General features: G+C 47.8%; 1 protein-coding gene and 1 long non-coding RNA gene across 5 annotated transcripts; both read right to left on the bottom strand.

Annotated features, from left to right (window-relative positions):
• Nucleotides 1–290: 290 nt before the first annotated feature.
• Nucleotides 291–25836, bottom strand: LOC120042068 (tudor domain-containing protein 3-like). 4 transcript variants are annotated; one of them, XM_038986959.1, is made up of 7 exons: nt 25675–25836; nt 24979–25128; nt 10703–11531; nt 9247–9757; nt 5109–5234; nt 4508–4649; nt 291–719 (listed from the first exon to the last, which is right to left on the bottom strand). In XM_038986959.1, exons 2-6 carry the CDS (start codon nt 24998–25000, stop codon nt 4533–4535), a joined length of 1605 nt encoding a protein of 534 aa, XP_038842887.1. In that variant the 5' UTR covers nt 25001–25128; nt 25675–25836; the 3' UTR covers nt 291–719; nt 4508–4532. The 4 variants fall into 4 exon arrangements, with proteins under 4 accessions (XP_038842887.1, XP_038842889.1, XP_038842888.1 ...); XM_038986961.1 differs by lacking the exon at nt 4508–4649; XM_038986960.1 differs by lacking the exons at nt 291–719; nt 4508–4649 and adding an exon at nt 4692–5028.
• Nucleotides 1101–4498, bottom strand: LOC120042071. The gene is made up of 3 exons (XR_005476016.1): nt 3174–4498; nt 1847–2918; nt 1101–1806 (listed from the first exon to the last, which is right to left on the bottom strand). It is a non-coding gene; the product is annotated as an uncharacterized LOC120042071 (long non-coding RNA).
• Nucleotides 25837–27073: the final 1237 nt, after the last annotated feature.

The raw sequence follows: 27073 nt of genomic DNA, 5'->3' as shown, positions 1-27073 counted from the left end.
TGGACTGTAGTAACAGACTGAGCTGTCAGAGGAACACATGGACTGTAGTAACAGACTGAGCTGTCAGAGAGGAACACATGGACTGTAGTAACAGACTGATCTGTCAGAGAAGAACACATGGACTGTAGTAACAGACTGAGCTGTCAGAGGAACACATGGACTGTAGTAACAGACTGAGCTGTCAGAGAGGAACACATGGACTGTAGTAACAGACTGAGCCATTAAGGCTGCAACATGAGACAGTTCATTGGATAAGAGAGTTCAAATCAGGCAAATAAAAACCAGAGAAATACAGGAGCAACATTTTTATTAGTCTAATAATAAACTATTTGACAAATCTTCCCCATGTCCAGCGGCTGTGCGCTTTACAAAGTGTGTTCGCTAGAGTCCTTGTTGTCAGCATCTTTGAGCAACAAGGCCCTTTTCCTGAATGGTTCACACTTGTTGATATGGAGACACACGTGAACACAGGAAGAGTGTATTTGGTGAAGAGGAGAGAAGGCTTTGTAAAATCCCACTCACTTTCCCAAAGTCTGTTTTTTTTAAAGAAATCCACAGTTGAAAGATTCTGTGGAATCAGGAGGGAACAATGAGGAGGTGGAATCCCCCCGAACAGGATTTCTGGAAAAGTCGCGGGAATTTTGCCACCGGAGAGAAGAAAGATCGGGTGTTTTTGGAGGTCAGATGCGTCGACCTCTGGGATCCTTTGTGGACTCCGTCTGAGGGGGAAACAGGAAACAGACAGTCAGTTCATCAGTTCACCTTGTCATACCACCATCAACCCTGTGTTCAGTTCACACTGCTGTTGTCCAAGATCATCCAGCCATGAGGAGTAAACATCTTTCTGTCAATAAACACACAAGCCTACCGAACATATACGTAGCGCTGGTAACCACGGTAATGACTGCTGTTTGCTCTCTGGGGCTGTTTACTTAACGATAAGGCCCTCAGGCTAGCTACTGACTAACTTTGGAGGGAGGGAGGGAGGGAGGGAGGGAGGGAGGGAGGGAGGGAGGGAGGGAGGGAGGGAGGGAGGGAGGGAGGGAGGGAGGGACTTCCACTGTGAGCTAGGTACTGACTAACTGTGTGGCGGGAGGGAGGACTTGTGGATGGATCTAGTGTGAACGGTCAACGTGGTGGTTCTCAGAACGTGGTATGTGTCCAAAATGGCACTACATTTCCGATACAGTACACTACTTTAGACCAGGGCCCATAGGATTAACCCATAGCAATCTGGTCAACAGAAGCGCACTATCAAGGGAACAGAGGGCCATTTGGGACTAAACTGCTATAGTGTTTACCTGGCCAGGGGTCCAGGTGTAACCTGTCTGTACCGTAACTCAGTCATGTAGTACAGGTGTAACCTGTCTGTACTGTAACCCAGTCATGTGGTGTAGTACAGGTGTAACCTGTCCGTACCGTAACTCAGTCATGTGATGTAGTACAGGTGTGACCTGTCTGTACCGTAACTCAGTCATGTGGTGTAGTACAGGTGTAACCTGTGTCTGTACCGTAACTCAGTCATGTGGTGTAGTACAGGTGTAACCTGTCTGTACCGTAACTCAGTCATGTGGTGTAGTACAGGTGTAACCTGTCCGTACCGTAACTCAGTCATGTGGTGTAGTACAGGTGTAACCTGTCTGTACCGTAACTCAGTCATGTAATGTAGTACAGGTGTAACCTGTCTGTACCGTAACTCAGTCATGTAGTACAGGTGTAACCTGTCTGTACCGTAACTCAGTCATGTAGTACAGGTGTAACCTGTCCGTACCGTAACTCAGTCATGTAGTGTAGTACAGGTGTAACCTGTCTGTACCGTAACCCAGTCATGTAGTACAGGTGTAACCTGTCTGTACCGTAACTCAGTCATGTGGTGTAGTACAGGTGTAACCTGTCCGTACCGTAACTCAGTCATGTAGTACAGGTGTAACCTGTCTGTACCGTAACTCAGTCATGTAGTACAGGTGTAACCTGTCTGTACCGTAACTCAGTCATGTAGTACAGGTGTAACCTGTCTGTACCGTAACTCAGTCATGTAGTACAGGTGTAACCTGTCTGTACCGTAACTCAGTCATGTGGTGTAGTACAGGTGTAACCTGTCCGTACCGTAACTCAGTCATGTAGTACAGGTGTAACCTGTGTCCGTACCGTAACTCAGTCATGTGGTGTAGTACAGGTGTAACCTGTCCGTACCGTAACTCAGTCATGTGGTGTAGTACAGGTGTAACCTGTCCGTACCGTAACTCAGTCATGTAGTACAGGTGTAACCTGTCCGTACCGTAACTCAGTCATGTAGTACAGGTGTAACCTGTCCGTACCGTAACTCAGTCATGTAGTACAGGTGTAACCTGTCCGTACCGTAACTCAGTCATGTGGTGTAGTACAGGTGTAACCTGTCCGTACCGTAACTCAGTCATGTAGTACAGGTGTAACCTGTCTGTACCGTAACTCAGTCATGTGGTGTAGTACAGGTGTAACCTGTCTGTACCGTAACTCAGTCATGTAGTACAGGTGTAACCTGTCCGTACCGTAACTCAGTCATGTGGTGTAGTACAGGTGTAACCTGTCTGTACCGTAACTCAGTCATGTAGTACAGGTGTAACCTGTCCGTACCGTAACTCAGTCATGTGGTGTAGTACAGGTGTAACCTGTCTGTACCGTAACTCAGTCATGTGGTGTAGTACAGGTGTAACCTGTCCGTACCGTAACTCAGTCATGTGGTGTAGTACAGGTGTAACCTGTCTGTACCGTAACTCAGTCATGTGGTGTAGTACAGGTGTAACCTGTCTGTACCGTAACTCAGTCATGTAGTGTAGTACAGGTGTAACCTGTCTGTACCGTAACTCAGTCATGTAGTGTAGTACAGGTGTAACCTGTCTGTACCGTAACTCAGTCATGTAGTGTAGTACAGGTGTAACCTGTCTGTACCGTAACTCAGTCATGTGGTGTAGTACAGGTGTGACCTGTCTGTACCGTAACTCAGTCATGTGGTGTAGTACAGGTGTAACCTGTCCGTACCGTAACTCAGTCATGTGGTGTAGTACAGGTGTAACCTGTCTGTACCGTAACTCAGTCATGTGGTACAGGTGTAACCTGTCTGTACCGTAACTCAGTCATGTAGTACAGGTGTAACCTGTCCGTACCGTAACTCAGTCATGTAGTACAGGTGTAACCTGTCCGTACCGTAACTCAGTCATGTGGTGTAGTACAGGTGTAACCTGTCTGTACCGTAACTCAGTCATGTAGTACAGGTGTAACCTGTCTGTACCGTAACTCAGTCATGTAGTACAGGTGTAACCTGTCCGTACCGTAACTCAGTCATGTAGTACAGGTGTAACCTGTCCGTACCGTAACTCAGTCATGTGGTGTAGTACAGGTGTAACCTGTCCGTACCGTAACTCAGTCATGTGGTGTAGTACAGGTGTAACCTGTCTGTACCGTAACTCAGTCATGTAGTACAGGTGTAACCTGTCTGTACCGTAACTCAGTCATGTGGTGTAGTACAGGTGTAACCTGTCCGTACCGTAACTCAGTCATGTGGTGTAGTACAGGTGTAACCTGTCCGTACCGTAACTCAGTCATGTGGTGTAGTACAGGTGTAACCTGTCTGTACTGTAACTCAGTCATGTGGTGTAGTACAGGTGTCGTGTCCGTACCGTAACTCAGTCATGTGGTGTAGTACAGGTGTAACCTGTCCGTACCGTAACTCAGTCATGTAATGTAGTACAGGTGTAACCTGTCCGTACCGTAACTCAGTCATGTGGTGTAGTACAGGTGTAACCTGTCTGTACTGTAACTCAGTCATGTGGTGTAGTACAGGTGTCGTGTCCGTACCGTAACTCAGTCATGTGGTGTAGTACAGGTGTCGTGTCCGTACCGTAACTCAGTCATGTGGTGTAGTACAGGTGTCCTGTCCGTACCGTAACTCAGTCATGTAATGTAGTACAGGTGTAACCTGTCCGTACCGTAACTCAGTCATGTAGTACAGGTGTTGTGCCCGTACCGTAACTCAGTCATGTAGTGTAGTACAGGTGTAACCTGTCCGTACCGTAACTCAGTCATGTAGTACAGGTGTTGTGCCCGTACCGTAACTCAGTCATGTAGTGTAGTACAGGTGTAACCTGTCCGTACCGTAACTCAGTCATGTGGTGTAGTACAGGTGTCGTGTCCGTACCGTAACTCAGTCATGTAGTACAGGTGTAACCTGTCCGTACCGTAACTCAGTCATGTAGTACAGGTGTAACCTGTCTGTACCGTAACTCAGTCATGTAGTACAGGTGTAACCTGTCCGTACCGTAACTCAGTCATGTAGTACAGGTGTAACCTGTCCGTACCGTAACTCAGTCATGTAGTACAGGTGTAACCTGTCCGTACCGTAACTCAGTCATGTGGTGTAGTACAGGTGTAACCTGTCTGTACCGTAACCCAGTCATGTGGTGTAGTACAGGTGTAACCTGTCCGTACCGTAACTCAGTCATGTAGTGTAGTACAGGTGTCGTGTCCGTACCGTAACTCAGTCATGACGTGATCAGTCAGTCACAGTCCCTGGCCCTGGGCGGCTGGTAATACTGGACCGTGGGCCGCGTCCTCGTGTTGGTCCGAGGCTGCCCGTCTCCCCTGCGCCGGTACTCTAACCCCTCCTCTTCCTTCTGCCACCACACATACAGACCTACCATCAGTTTGGCCATTTTTAACATCACACTGAATACGATTCTATTCTGACAAGCAGGACCTGATCCTAGATCTGCCCTCTGGCTCAAGACACTGTGAATACAGGCCCTGGTTTATGAGATGATATTAGGTCAGCTGATCTTCCTGAAGGCAAAAACCATGTCGTATCAGCCTATGTGTTCACAACTGAATAATAGGACTTTCTATTAGGCAGAATGTAGGTCCATTCTCAATGAGTCTTTCCTCGTTTCCTTACATCCCTCTCTCCTCTCCTCCTTCTCAAAAACCCATTAGAGGAGACGGTCGAAGGGGGTGGGGGAGGGACCTTGGACATTCTCCTCCAATACGGTTGAGAAGCTGGAGAGCAGAGAGAGGACGTAAGGAATCGTGGAAAGGTGAGTTGAGACAGAGCCAACTTGTAGTCCATAGATACTTACCCAGAAGTCCGTGTTGACAGGTCTGATGTTGTGTAGAAGGACCTCCTCACAGTTTCCATACTCAGTAAAGACCACGACGGCCGTGAGACCAGAGGGATGCACAGCGTCTATCCTGGACCTGTAAAACTAAACACAGAGGTGTCATTACACACAGCGTCTATCCTGGACCTGTAGAACTACACACAGAGGTGTCATTACACACAGCGTCTATCCTGGACCTGTAAAACTACACACAGAGGTGTCATTAAACACAGCGTCTATCCTGGACCTGTACAACTACACACAGAGGTGTCATTAAACACAGCGTCTATCCTGGACCTGTACAACTACACACAGAGGTGTCATTATACACAGCGTCTATCCTGGACCTGTACAACTACACACAGAGGTGTCATTACACACAGCGTCTATCCTGGACCTGTACAACTACACACAGAGGTGTCATTACACACAGCGTCTATCCTGGACCTGTACAACTACACACAGAGGTGTCATTATACACAGCGTCTATCCTGGACCTGTACAACTACACACAGAGGTGTCATTAAACACCGCGTCTATCCTGGACCTGTAGAACTACACACAGAGGTGTCATTAAACACCGCGTCTATCCTGGACCTGGACAACTACACACAGAGGTGTCATTATACACAGCATCTATCCTGGACCTGTACAACTACACACAGAGGTGTCATTAAACACAGCATCTATCCTGGACCTGTACAACTACACACAGAGGTGTCATTACACACAGAGTCTATCCTGGACAACTACACACAGAGGTGTCATTACACACAGCATCTATCCTGGACCTGTAAAACTACACACAGAGGTGTCATTATACACAGCGTCTATCCTGGACCTGGACAACTACACACAGAGGTGTCATTACACACAGAGTCTATCCTGGACCTGTACAACTACACACAGAGGTGTCATTACACACAGAGTCTATCCTGGACCTGTACAACTACACACAGAGGTGTCATTACACACAGCGTCTATCCTGGACCTGTACAACTACACACAGAGGTGTCATTACACACCGCGTCTATCCTGGACCTGTACAACTACACACAGAGGTGTCATTACACACAGAGTCTATCCTGGACCTGTACAACTACACACAGAGGTGTCATTATACACAGCGTCTATCCTGGACCTGTACAACTACACACAGAGGTGTCATTACACACAGCGTCTATCCTGGACCTGTACAACTACACACAGAGGTGTCATTAAACACCGCGTCTTTCCTGGACCTGTACAACTACACACAGAGGTGTCATTACACACAGCGTCTATCCTGGACCTGTACAACTACACACAGAGGTGTCATTACACACAGCATCTATCCTGGACCTGTACAACTACACACAGAGGTGTCATTACACACAGCGTCTATCCTGGACCTGTACAACTACACACAGAGGTGTCATTACACACAGCGTCTATCCTGGACCTGTACAACTACACACAGAGGTGTCATTAAACACAGCGTCTATCCTGGACCTGTACAACTACACACAGAGGTGTCATTACACACAGCGTCTATCCTGGACCTGTACAACTACACACAGAGGTGTCATTAGACACAGCGTCTATCCTGGACCTGTAAAACTACACACAGAGGTGTCATTAAACACAGCGTCTATCCTGGACCTGTACAACTACACACAGAGGTGTCATTACACACAGCGTCTATCCTGGACCTGTAAAACTACACAGAGGTGTCATTACACACAGCATCTATCCTGGACCTGTACAACTACACACAGAGGTGTCATTACACACAGCATCTATCCTGGACCTGTACAACTACACACAGAGGTGTCATTACACACAGCGTCTATCCTGGACCTGTACAACTACACACAGAGGTGTCATTACACACAGCGTCTATCCTGGACCTGTAAAACTACACACAGAGGTGTCATTACACACAGCGTCTATCCTGGACCTGTACAACTACACACAGAGGTGTCATTATACACAGCGTCTATCCTGGACCAATACACACAGAGGTGTCATTAGACACAGCGTACAACCAGTCTAGTCTGTCCAAGAACATTTATGTAAAACTTTGGACAAGTGTTGAAAGTTACATCAAACTCAAGAATGTAAACAGTGTTTAATATCGTCAAATTATTTGCCATTTATTTTAGGAGATTTCAATTTAATTGATTGTTGTCCTCCCATCTATCTAACCATGACTCCAGTGTTAATATAATTGATTGTCCTCCCATCTATCTAACCATGACTCCAGTGTTAATATAGTTGTACCTTGTAATCCTCCCATCTATCTAACCATGACTCCAGTGTTAATATAGTTGTACCTTGTAATCCTCCCATCTATCTAACCATGACTCCAGTGTTAATATAGTTGCACCTTGTAATCCTCCCATCTATCTAACCATGACTCCAGTGTTAATATAGTTGTACCTTGTAATCCTCCCATCTATCTAACCATGACTCCAGCGTTAATATAGTTGTACCTTGTAATCCTCCCATCTATCTAACCATGACTCCAGTGTTAATATAGTTGTACCTTGTAATCCTCCCATCTATCTAACCATGACTCCAGTGTTAATATAGGTGTACCTTGTAATCCTCCCATCTATCTAACCATGACTCCAGTGTTAATATAGTTGTACCTTGTAATCCTCCCATCTATCTAACCATGACTCCAGTGTTAATATAGTTGTACCTTGTAATCCTCCCATCTATCTAACCATGACTCCAGTGTTAATATAGTTGTACCTTGTAATCCTCCCATCTATCTAACCATGACTCCAGTGTTAATATAGTTGTACCTTGTAATCCTCCCATCTATCTAACCATGACTCCAGTGTTAATATAGTTGTACCTTGTAATCCTCCCATCTATCTAACCATGACTCCAGTGTTAATATAATTGTACCTTGTAATCCTCCCATCTATCTAACCATGACTCCAGTGTTAATATAGTTGTACCTTGTAATCCTCCCATCTATCTAACCATGACTCCAGTGTTAATATAATTGTACCTTGTAATCCTCCCATCTATCTAACCATGACTCCAGTGTTAATATAGTTGTACCTTGTAATCCTCCCATCTATCTAACCATGACTCCAGTGTTAATATAATTGTACCTTGTAATCCTCCCATCTATCTAACCATGACTCCAGTGTTAATATAGTTGTACCTTGTAATCCTCCCATCTATCTAACCATGACTCCAGTGTTAATATAATTGTACCTTGTAATCCTCCCATCTATCTAACCATGACTCCAGTGTTAATATAGTTGTACCTTGTAATCCTCCCATCTATCTAACCATGACTCCAGTGTTAATATAATTGTACCTTGTAATCCTCCCATCTATCTAACCATGACTCCAGTGTTAATATAGTTGCACCTTGTAATCCTCCCATCTATCTAACCATGACTCCAGTGTTAATATAGTTGTACCTTGTAATCCTCCCATCTATCTAACCATGACTCCAGTGTTAATATAGTTGTACCTTGTAATCCTCCCATCTATCTAACCATGACTCCAGTGTTAATATAGTTGTACCTTGTAATCCTCCCATCTATCTAACCATGACTCCAGTGTTAATATAGTTGTACCTTGTAATCCTCCCATCTATCTAACCATGACTTCAGTGTTAATATAATTGTACCTTGTAATCCTCCCATCTATCTAACCATGACTCCAGTGTTAATATAGTTGTACCTTGTAATCCTCCCATCTATCTAACCATGACTCCAGTGTTAATATAGTTGTACCTTGTAATCCTCCCATCTATCTAACCATGACTCCAGTGTTAATATAGTTGTACCTTGTAATCCTCCCATCTATCTAACCATGACTCCAGTGTTAATATAGTTGTACCTTGTAATCCTCCCATCTATCTAACCATGACTCCAGTGTTAATATAGTTGTACCTTGTAATCCTCCCATCTATCTAACCATGACTCCAGTGTTAATATAGTTGTACCTTGTAATCCTCCCATCTATCTAACCATGACTCCAGTGTTAATATAGTTGTACCTTGTAATCCTCCCATCTATCTAACCATGACTCCAGTGTTAATATAGGTGTACCTTGTAATCCTCCCATCTATCTAACCATGACTCCAGTGTTAATATAGTTGTACCTTGTTGTCCTCCCAGTAGAGCGCCAGAACCTGGTCTCCTGGTTTCAAGGTCCCCAGGCCTTGAGACACTGCAGGCTCCATGGACCCAACCTGCCCCTGGTCCGACCTCTGCCCTTTGACCTGCCCTGTTCTCTTCTTAGGGGCGGTGTTGGAGTTGTTATGAGCGGGGTTAGTGCTGTTCCTGTTGTGTGGCTCCTCCTTCTCCCTGGGAGCGGGACCAGTGGAGTAGTTCTGTTGTTTGATTGGCCCTGTCCGGTGTTCCGTTGACGAGTCACCGTTTTGGAGGTGTGGCCCCGAGCCTGGGCCGCTTCCCACATGGCCTTTCACTGGACGAGACTCACCACGGGACACGCCCCAGTCCTGCGTCCCGGCGCTACAGTCCTTCTCTTGCCCCGCCCACGACGTAGAAGAGTTGGGCGGTCCGTTGTCCCGGTAACGGTCAAAGTTGTCCGAGTTGGGCCGTTCCCTGTGGGACTTCCCCCCTCCTCTCCGCCTGCTGTTGGGCTCGGCTCTACAACAACAACACAACTTTACTGCACATCCCAGAATGCAATTTGTTTTTTTCTTCATTGGCATCACCGTACAAGAATGAAAAACCATTGCATACACATGAGAAAACAGTCAACTCTCAACACATTGTATTCATAAACACGGATGACATTGACAATGAGACGACATTCATAGTCAGGTCTAATCAAGTATCCGTACAAACCACGCCACTTAATATAATGTTTACATACCCTATATTACTCTTCTCATATGTATATACTGTATTCTATACCATCTACTGCATCTTGCCATCTTTATGTAACTAAATGTATCACTAGCCACTTTAAACAATGCCACTTTATATAATGTTTACATAACCTACATTACTCATCTCATATGTATATACCCTGTTCTATACTATCTACTGTATCTTAGTCTATGCTGCTCTGACATTACTCATCTCATATGTATATACTGTATTCTATAGTATCTAGTGTATCTTAGTCTATGCTGCTCTGACGTTGCTCATCCATATATGTATATATTCTTAATTCCATTCCTTTACTTAGATTTGTGTGTATAAGGAAGTTGTTGTGAAATTGTTAGATATTACTGCACTGTTGGAACTAGAAGCACAAGCATTTCACTACACTCACATTAACATCTGCTAACCATGTGTATGTGACCATTAACATCTGCTAACCATGTGTATGTGACCAATAACATCTGTTAACCATGTGTATGTGACCAATAACATCTGCTAACCATGTGTATGTGACCAATAACATCTGCTAACCATGTGTATGTGACCAATAACATCTGCTAACCATGTGTATGTGACCAATAACATCTGCTAACCATGTGTATGTGACCATTAACATCTGCTAACCACGTGTCTGTGACCAATAACATTTGATTTGATTTGATGAGACGACATTCATAATCAAGTTTAATCCAGAATCCGGACCTGTTTTCTGCTCTGCTGTCAGATCTCTGGACCCCTTTTGGTTCTGATACACAGTTAGAACTGGACTCTGTCTGGTGCTGGCCTGGTTTAGAGGCAGCTGGTGCAGGCCCGTTGTCCCGATTCATCCCTCCTCCTCCTCCTCTCTTATTAAACGACAGATCAGGTACCGAGTGCTGCTCTCTCCGACTTTGGTTCTGGAACCCTCCGGAACCAGAACTAGAACCTACTCTGATTCCCTGCTGGAAGGTTCCAGATCCAGAAAGATCCCCCTGGGTTCCGTCTCTGGGTTCTCTGTTCCGCTGGCCAGGGGCGGGGTACGTAGCAGGGCAGAACACCGATGTCTGTCCTCTGGCCTCCCTGGCTGCTTGTCTCTCATTCTGGGCCTCTCTCCACCTCTCTGACCCTCCTCCACCTCCAGGAGGGGCCTTCTCCTGTGTCTGGCCCCTTTCCTGGCCTCTGTCCTGGGATCTCTCCTGGCCCTGCTGGCCCCCTGCTGGAGCTGGAACTGGGGCTGGGGCGGATGTGGCGATGGAGGGGTTGTGGCCAGGTTTAGGGAAATCCTTGTCACTATCCCTCTGGAAGCGAGGTGGTCTGTCGTTCCTGTCGTTCCTGAAGTCTGATCTGTCGTTCCTGTCGTTTCTCTCCTTCCGTGGTCTGTCGTTCCTACTGTCTGACCTGTCGTTACGGCTGTCGCTGCGTTGGGGGTACCTGCCCTGGGACTGGCTGTCGCTGCGTTGGGGGTACCTGTCCTGGGACTGGTGGTGGTCGTTAGGGGGGAACGTCATCTTACCATCATGATGCCTCTGGCTGTCATGATGGCTCTTTGGCTCTGGAGGAGAAACCCAGAGAAAAAGACACACACACACACACACACACACACACACACACACACACACACAGGGTGTGAACGTTTAAACATTTCAACCAAATTGGAAACACAAAATGTCGTTTTTGTTTGCTGATAGACAGGCCTAGAGCCCGGTTCTGTCTGTCTGTCTGGTAGCTGACCTGCCTATACTGATAGATAGACCCAGTGCCCGGTTCTGACTGTCTGGTGGCTGACCTGCCTATACTGATAGATAGACCCAGTGCCCGGTTCTGTCTGTCTGTCTGGTGGCTGACCTGCCTATACTGATAGATAGACCCAGTGCCCGGTTCTGTCTGTCTGGTGGCTGACCTGCCTATACTGATAGATAGACCCAGTGCCCGGTTCTGTCTGTCTGTCTGGTGGCTGACCTGCCTATACTGATAGATAGACCCAGTGCCCGGTTCTGTCTGTCTGGTGGCTGACCTGCCTATACTGATAGATAGACCCAGTGCCCGGTTCTGTCTGTCTGTCTGGTGGCTGACCTGCCTATACTGATAGATAGACCCAGTGCCCGGTTCTGTCTGTCTGTCTGGTGGCTGACCTGCCTATACTGATAGATAGACCCAGTGCCCGGTTCTGTCTGTCTGGTGGCTGACCTGCCTATACTGATAGATAGACCCAGTGCCCGGATCTGTTTGTCTGGTGGCTGACCTGCCTATACTGATAGATAGACCCAGTGCCCGGTTCTGTCTGTCTGGTGGCTGACCTGCCTATACTGATAGATAGACCCAGTGCACGGTTCTGTCTGACTGTCTGGTGGCTGACCTGCCTATACTGATAGATAGACCCAGTGCCCGGTTCTGTCTGTCTGTCTGGTGTCTGACCTGCCTATACTGATAGATAGACCCAGTGCCCGGTTCTGTCTGACTGTCTGGTGGCTGACCTGCCTATACTGATAGATAGACCCAGTCCACGGTTCTGACTGTCTGGTGGCTGACCTGCCTATACTGATAGATAGACCCAGTGCCCGGTTCTGACTGTCTGGTGGCTGACCTGCCTATACTGATAGATAGACCCAGTGCCCGGTTCTGACTGTCTGTCTGGTGGCTGACCTGCCTATACTGATAGATAGACCCAGTGCCCGGTTCTGTCTGTCTGTCTGGTGGCTGACCTGCCTATACTGATAGATAGACCCAGTGCCCGGTTCTGTCTGTCTGGTGGCTGACCTGCCTATACTGATAGATAGACCCAGTGCCCGGTTCTGTCTGTCTGTCTGGTGGCTGACCTGCCTATACTGATAGATAGACCCAGTGCCCGGTTCTGTCTGTCTGGTGGCTGACCTGCCTATACTGATAGATAGACCCAGTGCCCGGTTCTGTCTGTCTGTCTGGTGGCTGACCTGCCTATACTGATAGATAGACCCAGTGCCCGGTTCTGTCTGTCTGTCTGGTGGCTGACCTGCCTATACTGATAGATAGACCCAGTGCCCGGTTCTGTCTGTCTGGTGGCTGACCTGCCTATACTGATAGATAGACCCAGTGCCCGGATCTGTTTGTCTGGTGGCTGACCTGCCTATACTGATAGATAGACCCAGTGCCCGGTTCTGTCTGTCTGGTGGCTGACCTGCCTATACTGATAGATAGACCCAGTGCACGGTTCTGTCTGACTGTCTGGTGGCTGACCTGCCTATACTGATAGATAGACCCAGTGCCCGGTTCTGTCTGTCTGTCTGGTGTCTGACCTGCCTATACTGATAGATAGACCCAGTGCCCGGTTCTGTCTGACTGTCTGGTGGCTGACCTGCCTATACTGATAGATAGACCCAGTCCACGGTTCTGACTGTCTGGTGGCTGACCTGCCTATACTGATAGATAGACCCAGTGCCCGGTTCTGACTGTCTGGTGGCTGACCTGCCTATACTGATAGATAGACCCAGTGCCCGGTTCTGACTGTCTGTCTGGTGGCTGACCTGCCTATACTGATAGATAGACCCAGTGCCCGGATCTGTCTGTCTGTCTGGTAGCTGACCTGCCTATACTGATAGATAGACCCAGTGCCCGGTTCTGTCTGTCTGGTGGCTGACCTGCCTATACTGATAGATAGACCCAGTGCCCGGTTCTGTCTGTCTGGTGGCTGACCTGCCTATACTGATAGATAGACCCAGTGCCCGGTTCTGACTGTCTGGTGGCTGACCTGCCTATACTGATAGATAGACCCAGTGCCCGGTTCTGACTGTCTGGTGGCTGACCTGCCTATACTGATAGATAGACCCATTGCCCGGTTCTGACTGTCTGGTGGCTGACCTGCCTATACTGATAGATAGACCCAGTGCCCGGTTCTGTCTGTCTGTCTGGTGGCTGACCTGCCTATACTGATAGATAGACTCAGTGCCCGGTTCTGTCTGTCTGGTGGCTGACCTGCCTATACTGATAGATAGACCCAGTGCCCGGTTCTGTCTGTCTGGTGTCTGACCTGCCTATACTGATAGATAGACCCAAAATACTGAATCTTAGGAGGCGATTCCTAGAGGAAAATGTATTTTCTTTCTGCTAAATGTCTCCTTACTACATTTGCACACACTGTATACAGATTTTTCTATTGTGTTATTGACTGTATGTTTGTTTATTCCATGTGTAACTCTGTGTTGTTGTTTATGTGTAACTCTGTGTTGTTGTTTTTGTCTCACTGCTTTGCTTTATCTTGGCCAGGTCACAGTTGTAAATGAGAACTTGTTCTCAACTGGCCTACCTGGTTAAATAAAGGTGAAATAAAATAAATAAAATTGGCAAGACATGGTATTTAACAAGATGTAAAGATTGGTCTGTGCGCAGGCGGCAGGCGGCAGGCGGCAGGCGGCAGGCGGCAGGCGGGCTATACGATTGTTTATCCCACAGGCAGCAGGCGGCAGGCAGGCTATACGATTGTTTATCCCACAGGCAGCTCAAGATTAATTTGATGGACAGTTCTGGAGGCCTGGTGACAGACGTTAGTCCCACTTCAGAAGCGACCTTCCTTTACAGACAAGTAAAATACCCGTTCAGCGGGCGCTTCGACTCTTATCTCCAGAGAAGGTTTGGTGTTGGCATTTAAAAAGCTGTCGTGTACCCTTACAGACAAACATACCGACGCAGAGGAGCTTTCAAGGGGATATGACTGAGGGAGATAGAACTTCACTGTCTGGCCCTAGTTGTCCTTATTAGGACCATTATTCTGCATCGTGAATGAACTATTCTGCATCGTGAATGAACTATTCTGCATCGTGAATTAACTATTCTGCATCGTGAATTAACTATTGTGCATCGTGAATGAACTATTCTGCATCGTGAATGAACTATTCTGCATCGTGAATGAACTATTCTGCATCGTGAATGAATTATTCTGCATCGTGAATGAATTATTCTGCATCGTGAGTTAATAGGATCATTATTCTGCATTGTGAGTTAATAGGATCGTTATTCTGCATTGTGAACTAATAGGATCATTATTCTGCATTGTGAACTAATAGGATCGTTATTCTGCATTGTGAGCTAATAGGATCATTATTCTGCATTGTGAGTTAATAGGATCATTATTCTGCATTGTGAACTAATAGGATCGTTATTCTGCATTGTGAGTTAATAGGATCATTATTCTGCATTGTGAGTTAATAGGATCGTTATTCTGCATTGTGAGTTAATAGGATCATTATTCTGCATTGTGAACTAATAGGATCGTTATTCTGCATTGTGAGTTAATAGGATCATTATTCTGCATTGTGAGTTAATAGGATCGTTATTCTGCATTGTGAGTTAATAGGATCATTATTCTGCATTGTGAACTAATAGGATCGTTATTCTGCATTGTGAGTTAATAGGATCATTAATCTGCATTGTGAGTTAATAGGATCATTATTCTGCATTGTGAGTTAATAGGATCATTATTCTGCATTGTGAGTTAATAGGATCATTATTCTGCATTGTGAACTAATAGGATCGTTATTCTGCATTGTAAATTGCCTTGGAATTTTCAGATTTTTTTGTATAGTTTTAACAGAAAATTATTTGTAAAAAATGCAGATGAAATGATAAGCAAAATTGTCCATTGGTCACATCCCTAACGTGTACACACACAAACATGTTCTAGATACTGTCTTTTAATTGGAGACCTGAGAAACAAATAATATCGAAACAAATGTCATTATAATACCCGTATATAAACAAAGAAGGGAGAAACAAACGTCATTATAATACCCGTATATAAACAAAGAAGGGAGAAACAAACGTCATTATAATACCCATATAAACAAAGAAGGGAGAAACAAACGTCATTATAATACCCATATAAACAAAGAAGGGAGAAACAAACGTCATTATATACCCGTATATAAACAAAGAAGGGAGAAACAAATGTCCTCATATACTTTTTTAAAAAACAAAGAAGGCGGAAACAAAAGTCATTGCCAGAGTTCAGTAAAAACGGCATGATCCCAAACTCTGGTTTCAAACATCTAAATACTTGAAATGAGCCCAAACATCAAACAGTAACTTCCCCTCATGAAAGGCAGGAAATGAAAGCCATCCCTCTCTGTTGGCTGTGTCCATTTCCCCTCTGTGGTGAACCATATGTCAGTTTGTCCCCGTGTCTGATGTCAGAGACTTAACTAACGACATCACTGTTTAATACAGCTTAATACCCTCTGTAGAGACACACAGACCATCTGGCTGGCTCCTCACTATAACCACCAGAGGAGAGGACTACACCACTGTTTAATACAGCTTAATACCCTCTGTAGAGAGACACACAGACCATCTGGCTGGCTCCTCACTATAACCACCAGAGGAGAGGACAGGACTACAGCACTGTTTAATACAGCTTAATACCCTCTGTAGAGACACACAGACCATCTGGCTGGCTCCTCACTATAACCACCAGAGGAGGGGACAGGACTACAGCACTGTTTAATACAGCTTAATACCCTCTGTAGAGAGACACACAGACCATCTGGCTGGCTCCTCACTATAACCACCAGAGGAGAGGACTACAGCACTGTTTAATACAGCTTAATACCCTCTGTAGAGAGACACACAGACCATCTGGCTGGCTCCTCACTATAACCACCAGAGGAGAGGACAGGACTACAGCACTGTTTAATACAGCTTAATACCCTCTGTAGAGAGACACACAGACCATCTGGCTGGCTCCTCACTATAACCACCAGAGGAGAGGACAGGACTACAGCACTGTTTAATACAGCTTAATACCCTCTGTAGAGAGACACACAGACCATCTGGCTGGCTCCTCACTATAACCACCAGAGGAGAGGACAGGACTACAGCACTGTTTAATACAGCTTAATACCCTCTGTAGAGAGACACACAGACCATCTGTCTGGCTCCTCACTATAACCACCAGAGGACAGGACTACAGCACTGTTTAATACAGCTTAATACCCTCTGTAGAGAGACACACAGACCATCTGGCTGGCTCCTCACTATAACCACCAGAGGAGAGGACAGGACTACACCACTGTTTAATACAGCTTAATACCCTCTGTAGAGAGACACACAGACCATCTGGCTGGCTCCTCACTATAACCACCAGAGGAGAGGACAGGACTACAGCACTGTTTAATACAGCTTAATACCCTCTGTAGAGAGACACACAGACCATCTGGCTGGCTCCTCACTATAACCACCAGAGGAGAGGACAGGACTACAGCACTGTTTAATACAGCTTAATACCCTCTGTAGAGAGACACACAGACCATCTGGCTGGCTCCTCACTATAACCACCAGAGGACAGGACTACAGCACTGTTTAATACAGCTTAATACCCTCTGTAGAGAGACACACAGACCATCTGGCTGGCTCCTCACTATAACCACCAGAGGACAGGACTACAGCACTGTTTAATACAGCTTAATACCCTCTGTAGAGACACACAGACCATCTGGCTGGCTCCTCACTATAACCACCAGAGGAGAGGACTACAGCACTGTTTAATACAGCTTAATACCCTCTGTAGAGAGACACACAGACCATCTGGCTGGCTCCTCACTATAACCACCAGAGGAGAGGACTACAGCACTGTTTAATACAGCTTAATACCCTCTGTAGAGAGACACACAGACCATCTGGCTGGCTCCTCACTATAACCACCAGAGGAGAGGACTACAGCACTGTTTAATACAGCTTAATACCCTCTGTAGAGACACACAGACCATCTGGCTGGCTCCTCACTATAACCACCAGAGGAGAGGACTACAGCACTGTTTAATACAGCTTAATACCCTCTGTAGAGACACACAGACCATCTGGCTGGCTCCTCACTATAACCACCAGAGGAGAGGACAGGACTACAGCACTGTTTAATACAGCTTAATACCCTCTGTAGAGAGACACACAGACCATCTGGCTGGCTCCTCACTATAACCACCAGAGGACAGGACTACAGCACTGTTTAATACAGCTTAATACCCTCTGTAGAGAGACACACAGACCATCTGGCTGGCTCCTCACTATAACCACCAGAGGAGAGGACTACAGCACTGTTTAATACAGCTTAATACCCTCTGTAGAGAGACACACAGACCATCTGGCTGGCTCCTCACTATAACCACCAGAGGAGAGGACTACAGCACTGTTTAATACAGCTTAATACCCTCTGTAGAGAGACACACAGACCATCTGGCTGGCTCCTCACTATAACCACCAGAGGAGAGGACAGGACTACAGCACTGTTTAATACAGCTTAATACCCTCTGTAGAGAGACACACAGACCATCTGGCTGGCTCCTCACTATAACCACCAGAGGAGAGGACAGGACTACAGCACTGTTTAATACAGCTTAATACCCTCTGTAGAGAGACACACAGACCATCTGGCTGGCTCCTCACTATAACCACCAGAGGAGGGGACAGGACTACAGCACTGTTTAATACAGCTTAATACCCTCTGTAGAGAGACACACAGACCATCTGGCTGGCTCCTCACTATAACCACCAGAGGAGAGGACAGGACTACAGCACTGTTTAATACAGCTTAATACCCTCTGTAGAGAGACACACAGACCATCTGGCTGGCTCCTCACTATAACCACCAGAGGAGATAGGAAGTACAGACTACACCACTGTTTAATACAGCTTAATACCCTCTGTAGAGACACACACAGACCATCTGGCTGGCTCCTCACTATAACCACCAGAGGACAGGACTACAGCACTGTTTAATACAGCTTAATACCCTCTGTAGAGAGACAACAGACCATCTGGCTGGCTCCTCACTATAACCACCAGAGGAGGGACAGACTACAGCACTGTTTTAATACAGCTTAATACCCTCTGTAGAGAGCACACAGACCATCTGGCTGCTCCTCACTATAACCACCAGAGGAGGACAGGACTACAGCACTGTTTAATACAGCTTAATACCCTCTGTAGAGACACACAGACCATCTGGCTGGCTCCTCACTATAACCACCAGAGGAGAGGACTACAGCACTGTTTAATACAGCTTAATACCCTCTGTAGAGAGACACACAGACCATCTGGCTGGCTCCTCACTATAACCACCAGAGGAGAGGACAGGACTACACCACTGTTTAATACAGCTTAATACCCTCTGTAGAGACACACAGACCATCTGGCTGGCTCCTCACTATAACACCAGAGGAGAGGACTACAGCACTGTTTAATACAGCTTAATACCCTCTGTAGAGAGACACACAGACCATCTGGCTGGCTCCTCACTATAACCACCAGAGGAGAGGACTACACCACTGTTTAATACAGCTTAATACCCTCTGTAGAGAGACACACAGACCATCTGGCTGGCTCCTCACTATAACCACCAGAGGAGAGGACAGGACTACACCACTGTTTAATACAGCTTAATACCCTCTGTAGAGACACACAGACCATCTGGCTGGCTCCTCACTATAACCACCAGAGGAGAGGACAGGACTACACCACTGTTTAATACAGCTTAATACCCTCTGTAGAGAGACACACAGACCATCTGCTGGCTCCTCACTATAACCACCAGAGGAGAGGACAGGACTACACCACTGTTTAATACAGCTTAATACCCTCTGTAGAGAGACACACAGACCATCTGGCTGGCTCCTCACTATAACCACCAGAGGACAGGACTACAGCACTGTTTAATACAGCTTAATACCCTCTGTAGAGAGACACACAGACCATCTGGCTGGCTCCTCACTATAACCACCAGAGGAGAGGACTACAGCCTGTTTAATACAGCTTAATACCCTCTGTAGAGAGACACACAGACCATCTGGCTGGCTCCTCACTATAACCCCAGAGGAGACAGGACTACAGCACACTGTTTAATACAGCTTAATACCCTCTGTAGAGACACACAGACCATCTGGCTGGCTCCTCACTATAACCACCAGAGGAGAGGACTACAGCACTGTTTAATACAGCTTAATACCCTCTGTAGAGAGACACACAGACCATCTGGCTGGCTCCTCACTATACCCCCAGAGGAGAGGACAGGATACAGCACTGTTTAATACAGCTTAATACCCTCTGTAGAGAGACCACAGACCATCTGGCTGGCTCCTCACTATAACCACCAGAGGAGAGGACAGGACTACAGCCACTGTTTAATACAGCTTAATACCCTCTGTAGAGAGACACACAGACCATCTGGCTGGCTCCTCACTATAACCACCAGAGGACAGGACTACAGCACTGTTTAATACAGCTTAATACCCTCTGTAGAGAGACACACAGACCATCTGGCTGGCTCCTCACTATAACCACCAGAGGAGAGGACTACAGCACTGTTTAATACAGCTTAATACCCTCTGTAGAGAGACACACAGACCATCTGGCTGGCTCCTCACTATAACCACCAGGGAGAGACAGGACTACAGCACTGTTTAATACAGCTTAATACCCTCTGTAGAGAGACACACAGACCATCTGGCTGGCTCCTCACTATAACCACCAGAGGAGAGGACTACAGCACTGTTTAATACAGCTTAATACCCTCTGTAGAGAGACACACAGACCATCTGGCTGGCTCCTCACTATAACCACCAGAGGACTACAGCACCAGAGACAGGACTACGATAACCAGAACAGGATACGGTACCAGAGCAGGACTAAACGGCACCATAGACAGGACTACGGCACGAGACAGGACTACTACGGCACCAGAGACAGGACTACGGCACCAGAGACACAGGATATACAGCACCATAGGACAGCTACAGCACCGAGACAGGACCTAACAGCACCAGAGGACAGGACTACAGCACCGGAGACAGGACTACAGCACCAGAGACAGGACTACGGCACCAGAGGACAGGACTACGGCACCAGAGGACAGGACTACTGCACCAGAGGACAGGACTACTGCACCAGAGGACAGGACTACTGCACCAGAGACAACAGCACCAGAGACAGGACTACTGCACCAGAGACAACAGCACCAGAGACAGGACTACAGCACCAGAGACTACGGCACCAGAGACAGGACTACAGCACCAGAGGACAGGACTACTGCACCAGAGACAACAGCACCAGAGACAGGACTACTGCACCAGAGACAACAGCACCAGAGACAGGACTACAGCACCGAGACGTACGCACCAGAGACAGGACTACGGCACCAGAGACAGGACTACGGCACCAGAGACAGGACTACGGCACCAGAGACAGGACTACGGCACCAGAGACTACGGCACCAGAGACAGGACTACGGCACCAGAGACAGGACTACAGCACCAGAGACTACGGCACCAGAGACAGGACTACGGCACCAGAGACTACGGCACCAGAGACAGGACTACGGCACCAGAGACAGGACTACAGCACCAGAAACAACAGCACCAGAGACAGGACTACTGCACCAGAAACAACAGCACCAGAGACAGGACTACAGCACCAGAGGACAGGACTACTGCACCAGAGGACAGGACTACTGCACCAGAGACAGGACTACTGCACCCGAGACAACAGCACCAGAGACAGGACTACAGCACCAGAGACTACGGCACCAGAGACAGGACTACGGCACCAGAGACAGGACTACTGCACCAGAGACAACAGCACCAGAGACAGGACTACTGCACCAGAAACAACAGCACCAGAGACAGGACTACTGCACCAGAAACAACAGCACCAGAGACAGGACTACAGCACCAGAGGACAGGACTACTGCACCAGAGACAACAGCACCAGAGGACAGGACTACTGCACCAGAAACAACAGCACCAGAGACAGGACTACAGCACCAGAGGCTACGGCACCAGAGACAGGACTACGGCACCAGAGACAGGACTACAGCACCAGAGACAGGACTACAGCACCAGAGACAGGACTACAGCACCAGAGACAGGACTACAGCACCAGAGACAGGACTACGGCACCAGAAACAGACTAAACGCACCAGAGACAGACTACAGCACCAGAGACAGGACTACAGCACAGACTAGAACCAGAGACAGGACACACACCAGAGACAGGACTATACGGCACCAGAGACAGACTACAGCACCAGAGATATAACACCAGAAGAGGACTACACACCAAGACAGGACTACAGCACGCAAGACTAACACCAGAGACAGGACTACAGCACCAGAGACTATAACACCAGAGACAGGACTACAGCACCAGAGACAGGACTCAGCCCAGATACTAAACAGACTACACACAGACTAACAACACCAAGACTACAACACCAGAGACAGGACTACAGCACCAGAGACAGGACTACAGCACCAGAGACTACAACACCAGAGACTACAACACCAGAGACAGGACTACAGCACCAGAGACAGGACTACAGCACCAGAGACAGGACTACAGCACCAGAGACAGGACTACAGCACCAGAGACAGGACTACAGCACCAGAGACAGGACTACAGCACCAGAGACAGGACTACAGCACCAGAGACTACAACACCAGAGACTACAACACCAGAGACTACAACACCAGAGACTATAACACCAGAGACTATAACACCAGAGACAGGACTACAGCACCAGAGACTATAACACCAGAGACAGGACTACAGCACCAGAGACAGGACTACAGCACCAGAGACTATAACATCAGAGACTACAACATCAGACTACAACACCAGAGACTACAACACCAGAGACAGGACTACAGCACCAGAGACAGGACTACAGCACCAGAGACTACAACACCAGAGACTACAACACCAGAGACTACAACACCAGAGACTACAACACCAGAGACTACAACACCAGAGACAGGACTACAGCACCAGAGACAGGACTACAGCACCAGAGACAGGACTACAGCACCAAGACGGATACAGCACAGAGACTGACTACAGCACCGAGTCTACAGCCAGCACCAGAGACTACAACACCAGAGACTACAACACCAGAGACTACAACACCAGAGACTACAACACCAGAGACTACAACACCAGAGACTATAACACCAGAGACTATAACACCAGAGACAGGACTACAGCACACCAGAGACTATAACACCAGAGACTATAACACCAGAGACTATAACACCAGAGCTTAACACAGAGACAGGACTACAGGACCAGAGACAATAACACCAGACACTATAACACCAGAGACTATAACACCAGAGACAGGACTACAGCACCAGAGACTATAACACCAGAGACTATAACACCAGACTACAGCACCAGAGACTATAACACCAGAGACTACAACACCAGAGACTATAACACCAGAGACTATAACACCAGAGACTACAGCACCAGACTATAACACCAGAGACTACAGCACCAGACTATAACACCAGAGACTATAACACCAGAGACAGGACTACAGCACCAGAGACTATAACACCAGAGACTATAACACCAGAGACTACAGCACCAGAGACTACAGCACCAGACTACAGCACCAGAGACTATAACACCAGAGACTATAACACCAGAGACTACAGCACCAGACTATAACACCAGAGACTACAGCACCAGACTATAACACCAGAAACTATAACACCAGAGACAAGACTACAGTACCAGACAGTGTGGAGCTCTGTATTAACATGTTATGACCTATTTGATTTGTTTTAGGACAGATGGATCAGAAACAAAGGGGATGAAATATTACGAAGAAACAAAAGTGTGAAAGCTAGACTTGGAGGTTGAACCCTGGTCTCCAGAGGGGAACGGTACATGTTCACGGAGCCGGGAGAGTTACCCACTCCAACACAGATTTACACCACACCATCGTTTCTTTATAAAAATCTATTTCCTATAAAAATGTACAATATTTGAAGGAATTTTGAATGACAGTTGATCTTTGATGCTGGAAAAAAAGAGTGTGAATCAGAAAGATAAACAGGAACATAGAAAATGATTATCTCCCTGTAATAGAAAATTCCCCTTTCAATAAATGTCACAAATAGGTGTAACAAACTGCTATGTGCTTTGTGAAAATGTCAGGTTGAAGCAGGCACCACAGCAGGACAAGGTAGTGGAAGGGAACGATCCCTGCTGCAACCTCTCTCACCGACCAAGGTGCATGAATTCAGGAGCAAAGTGAAGTAAAGACATTTCTTTATTGTTATTAACCAACACGTTTCAACTGTAGCCAAAAACCCTGATGAAGACTATTGGTAAAAGAAGGACAGGACCCCTAACTGTACCTTGTAGGGAGAAGACTATTGGTAAAGGAAGGACAGGACCCCTAACTGTACCTTGTAGGGAGAAGACTATTGGTAAAGGACAGGACCCCTAACTGTACCTTGTAGGGAGAAGACTATTGGTAAAGAAGGACAGGACCCCTAACTGTACTTGTAGGGAGAAGACTATTGGTAAAGGAAGGACAGGACCCCTAACTGTACCTTGTAGGGAGAAGACTAGTTGGTAAAGGAGGACAGGACCCCTAACTGTACCTTGTAGGGAGAAACTATTGGTAAAGGAAGGACAGGACCCCTAACTGTACCTTGTAGGGAGAAGACTATTGGTAAGGAAGACAGGACCCCTAACTGTACCTTGTAGGGAGAAGACTATTGGTAAAGGAAGACGGACCGCCCTAACTGTACCTTGTAGGGAGAAGACTATTGGTAAAGGAAGGACAGGACCCCTAACTGTACCTTGTAGGGAGAAGACTATTGGTAAAGGAAGGACAGGACCCCTAACTGTACCTTGTAGGGAGAAGACTATTGGTAAAGACAGAACCGCCTAACTGTACCTTGTAGGGAGAAAGACTATTGGTAAAGGACAGGACCCCTACTGTACCTTGTAGGGAGAAGACTATGGTAAAGGACCAGGACCCCTAACTGTACCTTGTAGGAGAAGACTATTGGTAAAGGAAGGACAGGACCCTAACTGTACCTTGTATGGAGAAACTATTGGTAAAGGAAACGGACAGGACCCTAACTGTACCTTGTAGGGAGAAGACTATTGGTAAAGGAAGGACAGGACCCCTAACTGTACCTTGTAGGGAGAAGACTATTGGTAAAGGACAGGACCCCTAACTGTACCTTGTATGGAGAAGCTCCCCATCTTGGATTCCAGGAAGTCAAACAGAGTGCTGGGTCCTGACGGTCTTCCTCCTGCTCCCTCCTCCTCATCCTCACCCCCAAACCTACTGGACCGACCCCGACCCCGGCCACGACCCCTTCCTCTGTCTGCTGCATGGAGGAAACAGACGCAGCAGAAAAGTCACATTATCAATGGATTCTATAGTTTATTACGTAGTCCATGTGTTTTCAGCATCTCTTCAGGAGGGGCTTACCTCTGGGTGGGGGGGATGGGAACAGGGATTACCTCTGGTGGGGGGGATGGGAACAGGATTACCTCTGGGTGGGGGGGATGGAAACAGGGCTTACCTCTGGGTGGGGGGATGGGAACAGGGCTTACCTCTGGTGGGGGTGGTAACAGGGCTTACCTGGGGGGGGGGATGGGAACAGTACGCTCGGGTGGAGGGGGACGCTTACCTCTGGGTGGAGGGGGGACAGGGCTTACCTCTGGGTGGGAGGGGGGGAACAGGGCTTACCTCTGGGTGGGAGGGGGGAACAGGGCTTACCTCTGGGTGTGGGGGGGTGGGGGGTCAGGCTTACATCTGGGTGGGGGAGGGGGGCTTACCTCTGGGTGGTGGGGGGGGAACAGGGCTTACCTCTGGGTGGGTGGGGGGGACAGGGCTTACCTCGGGTGGGTGGGGGGGGGACAGGGCTTACCTCTGGGGGGGGTCTGCTGGGTTCCTCGGGGGTGGGGGGGGTTTGAAGGTCCCCGTCAGTAGACTGTTGAGAGCCACCTCCATGTTGTTGTTGTCCATCAGGCCTGACGAGCATCCTCCTTATCAAACCCCATCTCCAAATGTCCCTGAGGGCCCGCTCATCCCCTAGAGGGGGGGGGGGGGGGATGGAGGAATGGGGGAGGGATGGAGGAGGGAGGGGAGGGGGATGGAGGGAGGGATGGGAGGGGAGGGATGTGGGAGGGAAAATGGGAGGGGGGGAATGGAGGGAGGATGGGAGGGGGGATGGAGAATGGAGAATACGGGGCAGAGGGAATGGAGAGATGGGGATGAGGGAGGATGGAGAGAATGGGACGGGGGGTGGAGGATGGAGGGATGGTAGGGGGATGAGGGAGAGAGGATGGGGGGGGTTAGGGAGGATGGAGGGGATGGGAGGGAGGTGAGGAGGATTGAGGGATTGGGAGGGGAGGATGGAGGGATGGGAGGGAGGATGGGGGGATGGGATGGAGGATGGGGGATGGGATGGAGGATGGGGGATGAGAGAGGTGATGGGAGGAGGGATGAGGATGAGGGGGATGGAGATGGGAGGGGGGGAGGTGGAGGGATGGGAGATGAGGGGGGGATGGAGGGATGGAGGGAGATGGAGGGATGGGAGGGAGGGATGGGGGGATGGGATGGAGGATGGGGGATTGGTGGGGGGGGGGGGGAGGAGGGGGGATGGGAGGGGGGATGGAGGGTATGGAGGGGGGGATGGAGGGATGGGAGGGGGGGGATGGAGGGATGGGATGGGAGGATGGAGGGAATTGGATGAGGAGGATGGAGGATGGGATGGGGAGGATGGAGGGATGGATGATGGGGGGGAGGATAGTAGCAAGATAAATAATGAATAATTTATTTCACTTTTGTATATATCTACTTCACTTGCTTTGGCAACGTTAACATATGTTTTCCCCATGACAATTAAACGCCCCTTGAATTGAATTGAGAAGTGCGTCACCTCTCCTAAATTCCAAAATAATAAAGACACTTCAAATGTCATATTATGTCTATATATAGTGTTGTAACAATGTGCTCTGGTCTTCATTAACCCCTCCATTTTGAAGCTGTCACTCATCCTCCTCTCTGGTCTTCATTAACCCCCCCACTTTGAACTCACTCTCTCTCTCTGGTCTTCATTACCCCCCCCCCCCCCCACTTTGAACTTCCCCTCTCTTCTCTCTGGTCTTCATTTACCCCTCCCCCCCCCCCGCCCCCCCCATTTGACTCCCCTCTCTCTCTCTGGTCTTCATTAACCCCCCCATTTTGAACTTCCCTCTCTCTCTGGTGTCTTCATATAACCCCCCCCCCCTATTTGAACTTCCCATCTCTCTTGGTCATATTGC

The sequence above is a fragment of the Salvelinus namaycush genome, unplaced genomic scaffold (assembly GCF_016432855.1).
Source record: "Salvelinus namaycush isolate Seneca unplaced genomic scaffold, SaNama_1.0 Scaffold61, whole genome shotgun sequence".
NCBI lineage: Eukaryota > Metazoa > Chordata > Actinopteri > Salmoniformes > Salmonidae > Salvelinus > Salvelinus namaycush.
The sequence above is the reverse complement of the archived record's forward strand: the minus strand, read 5'-3'. Positions and strand labels throughout refer to the sequence as shown.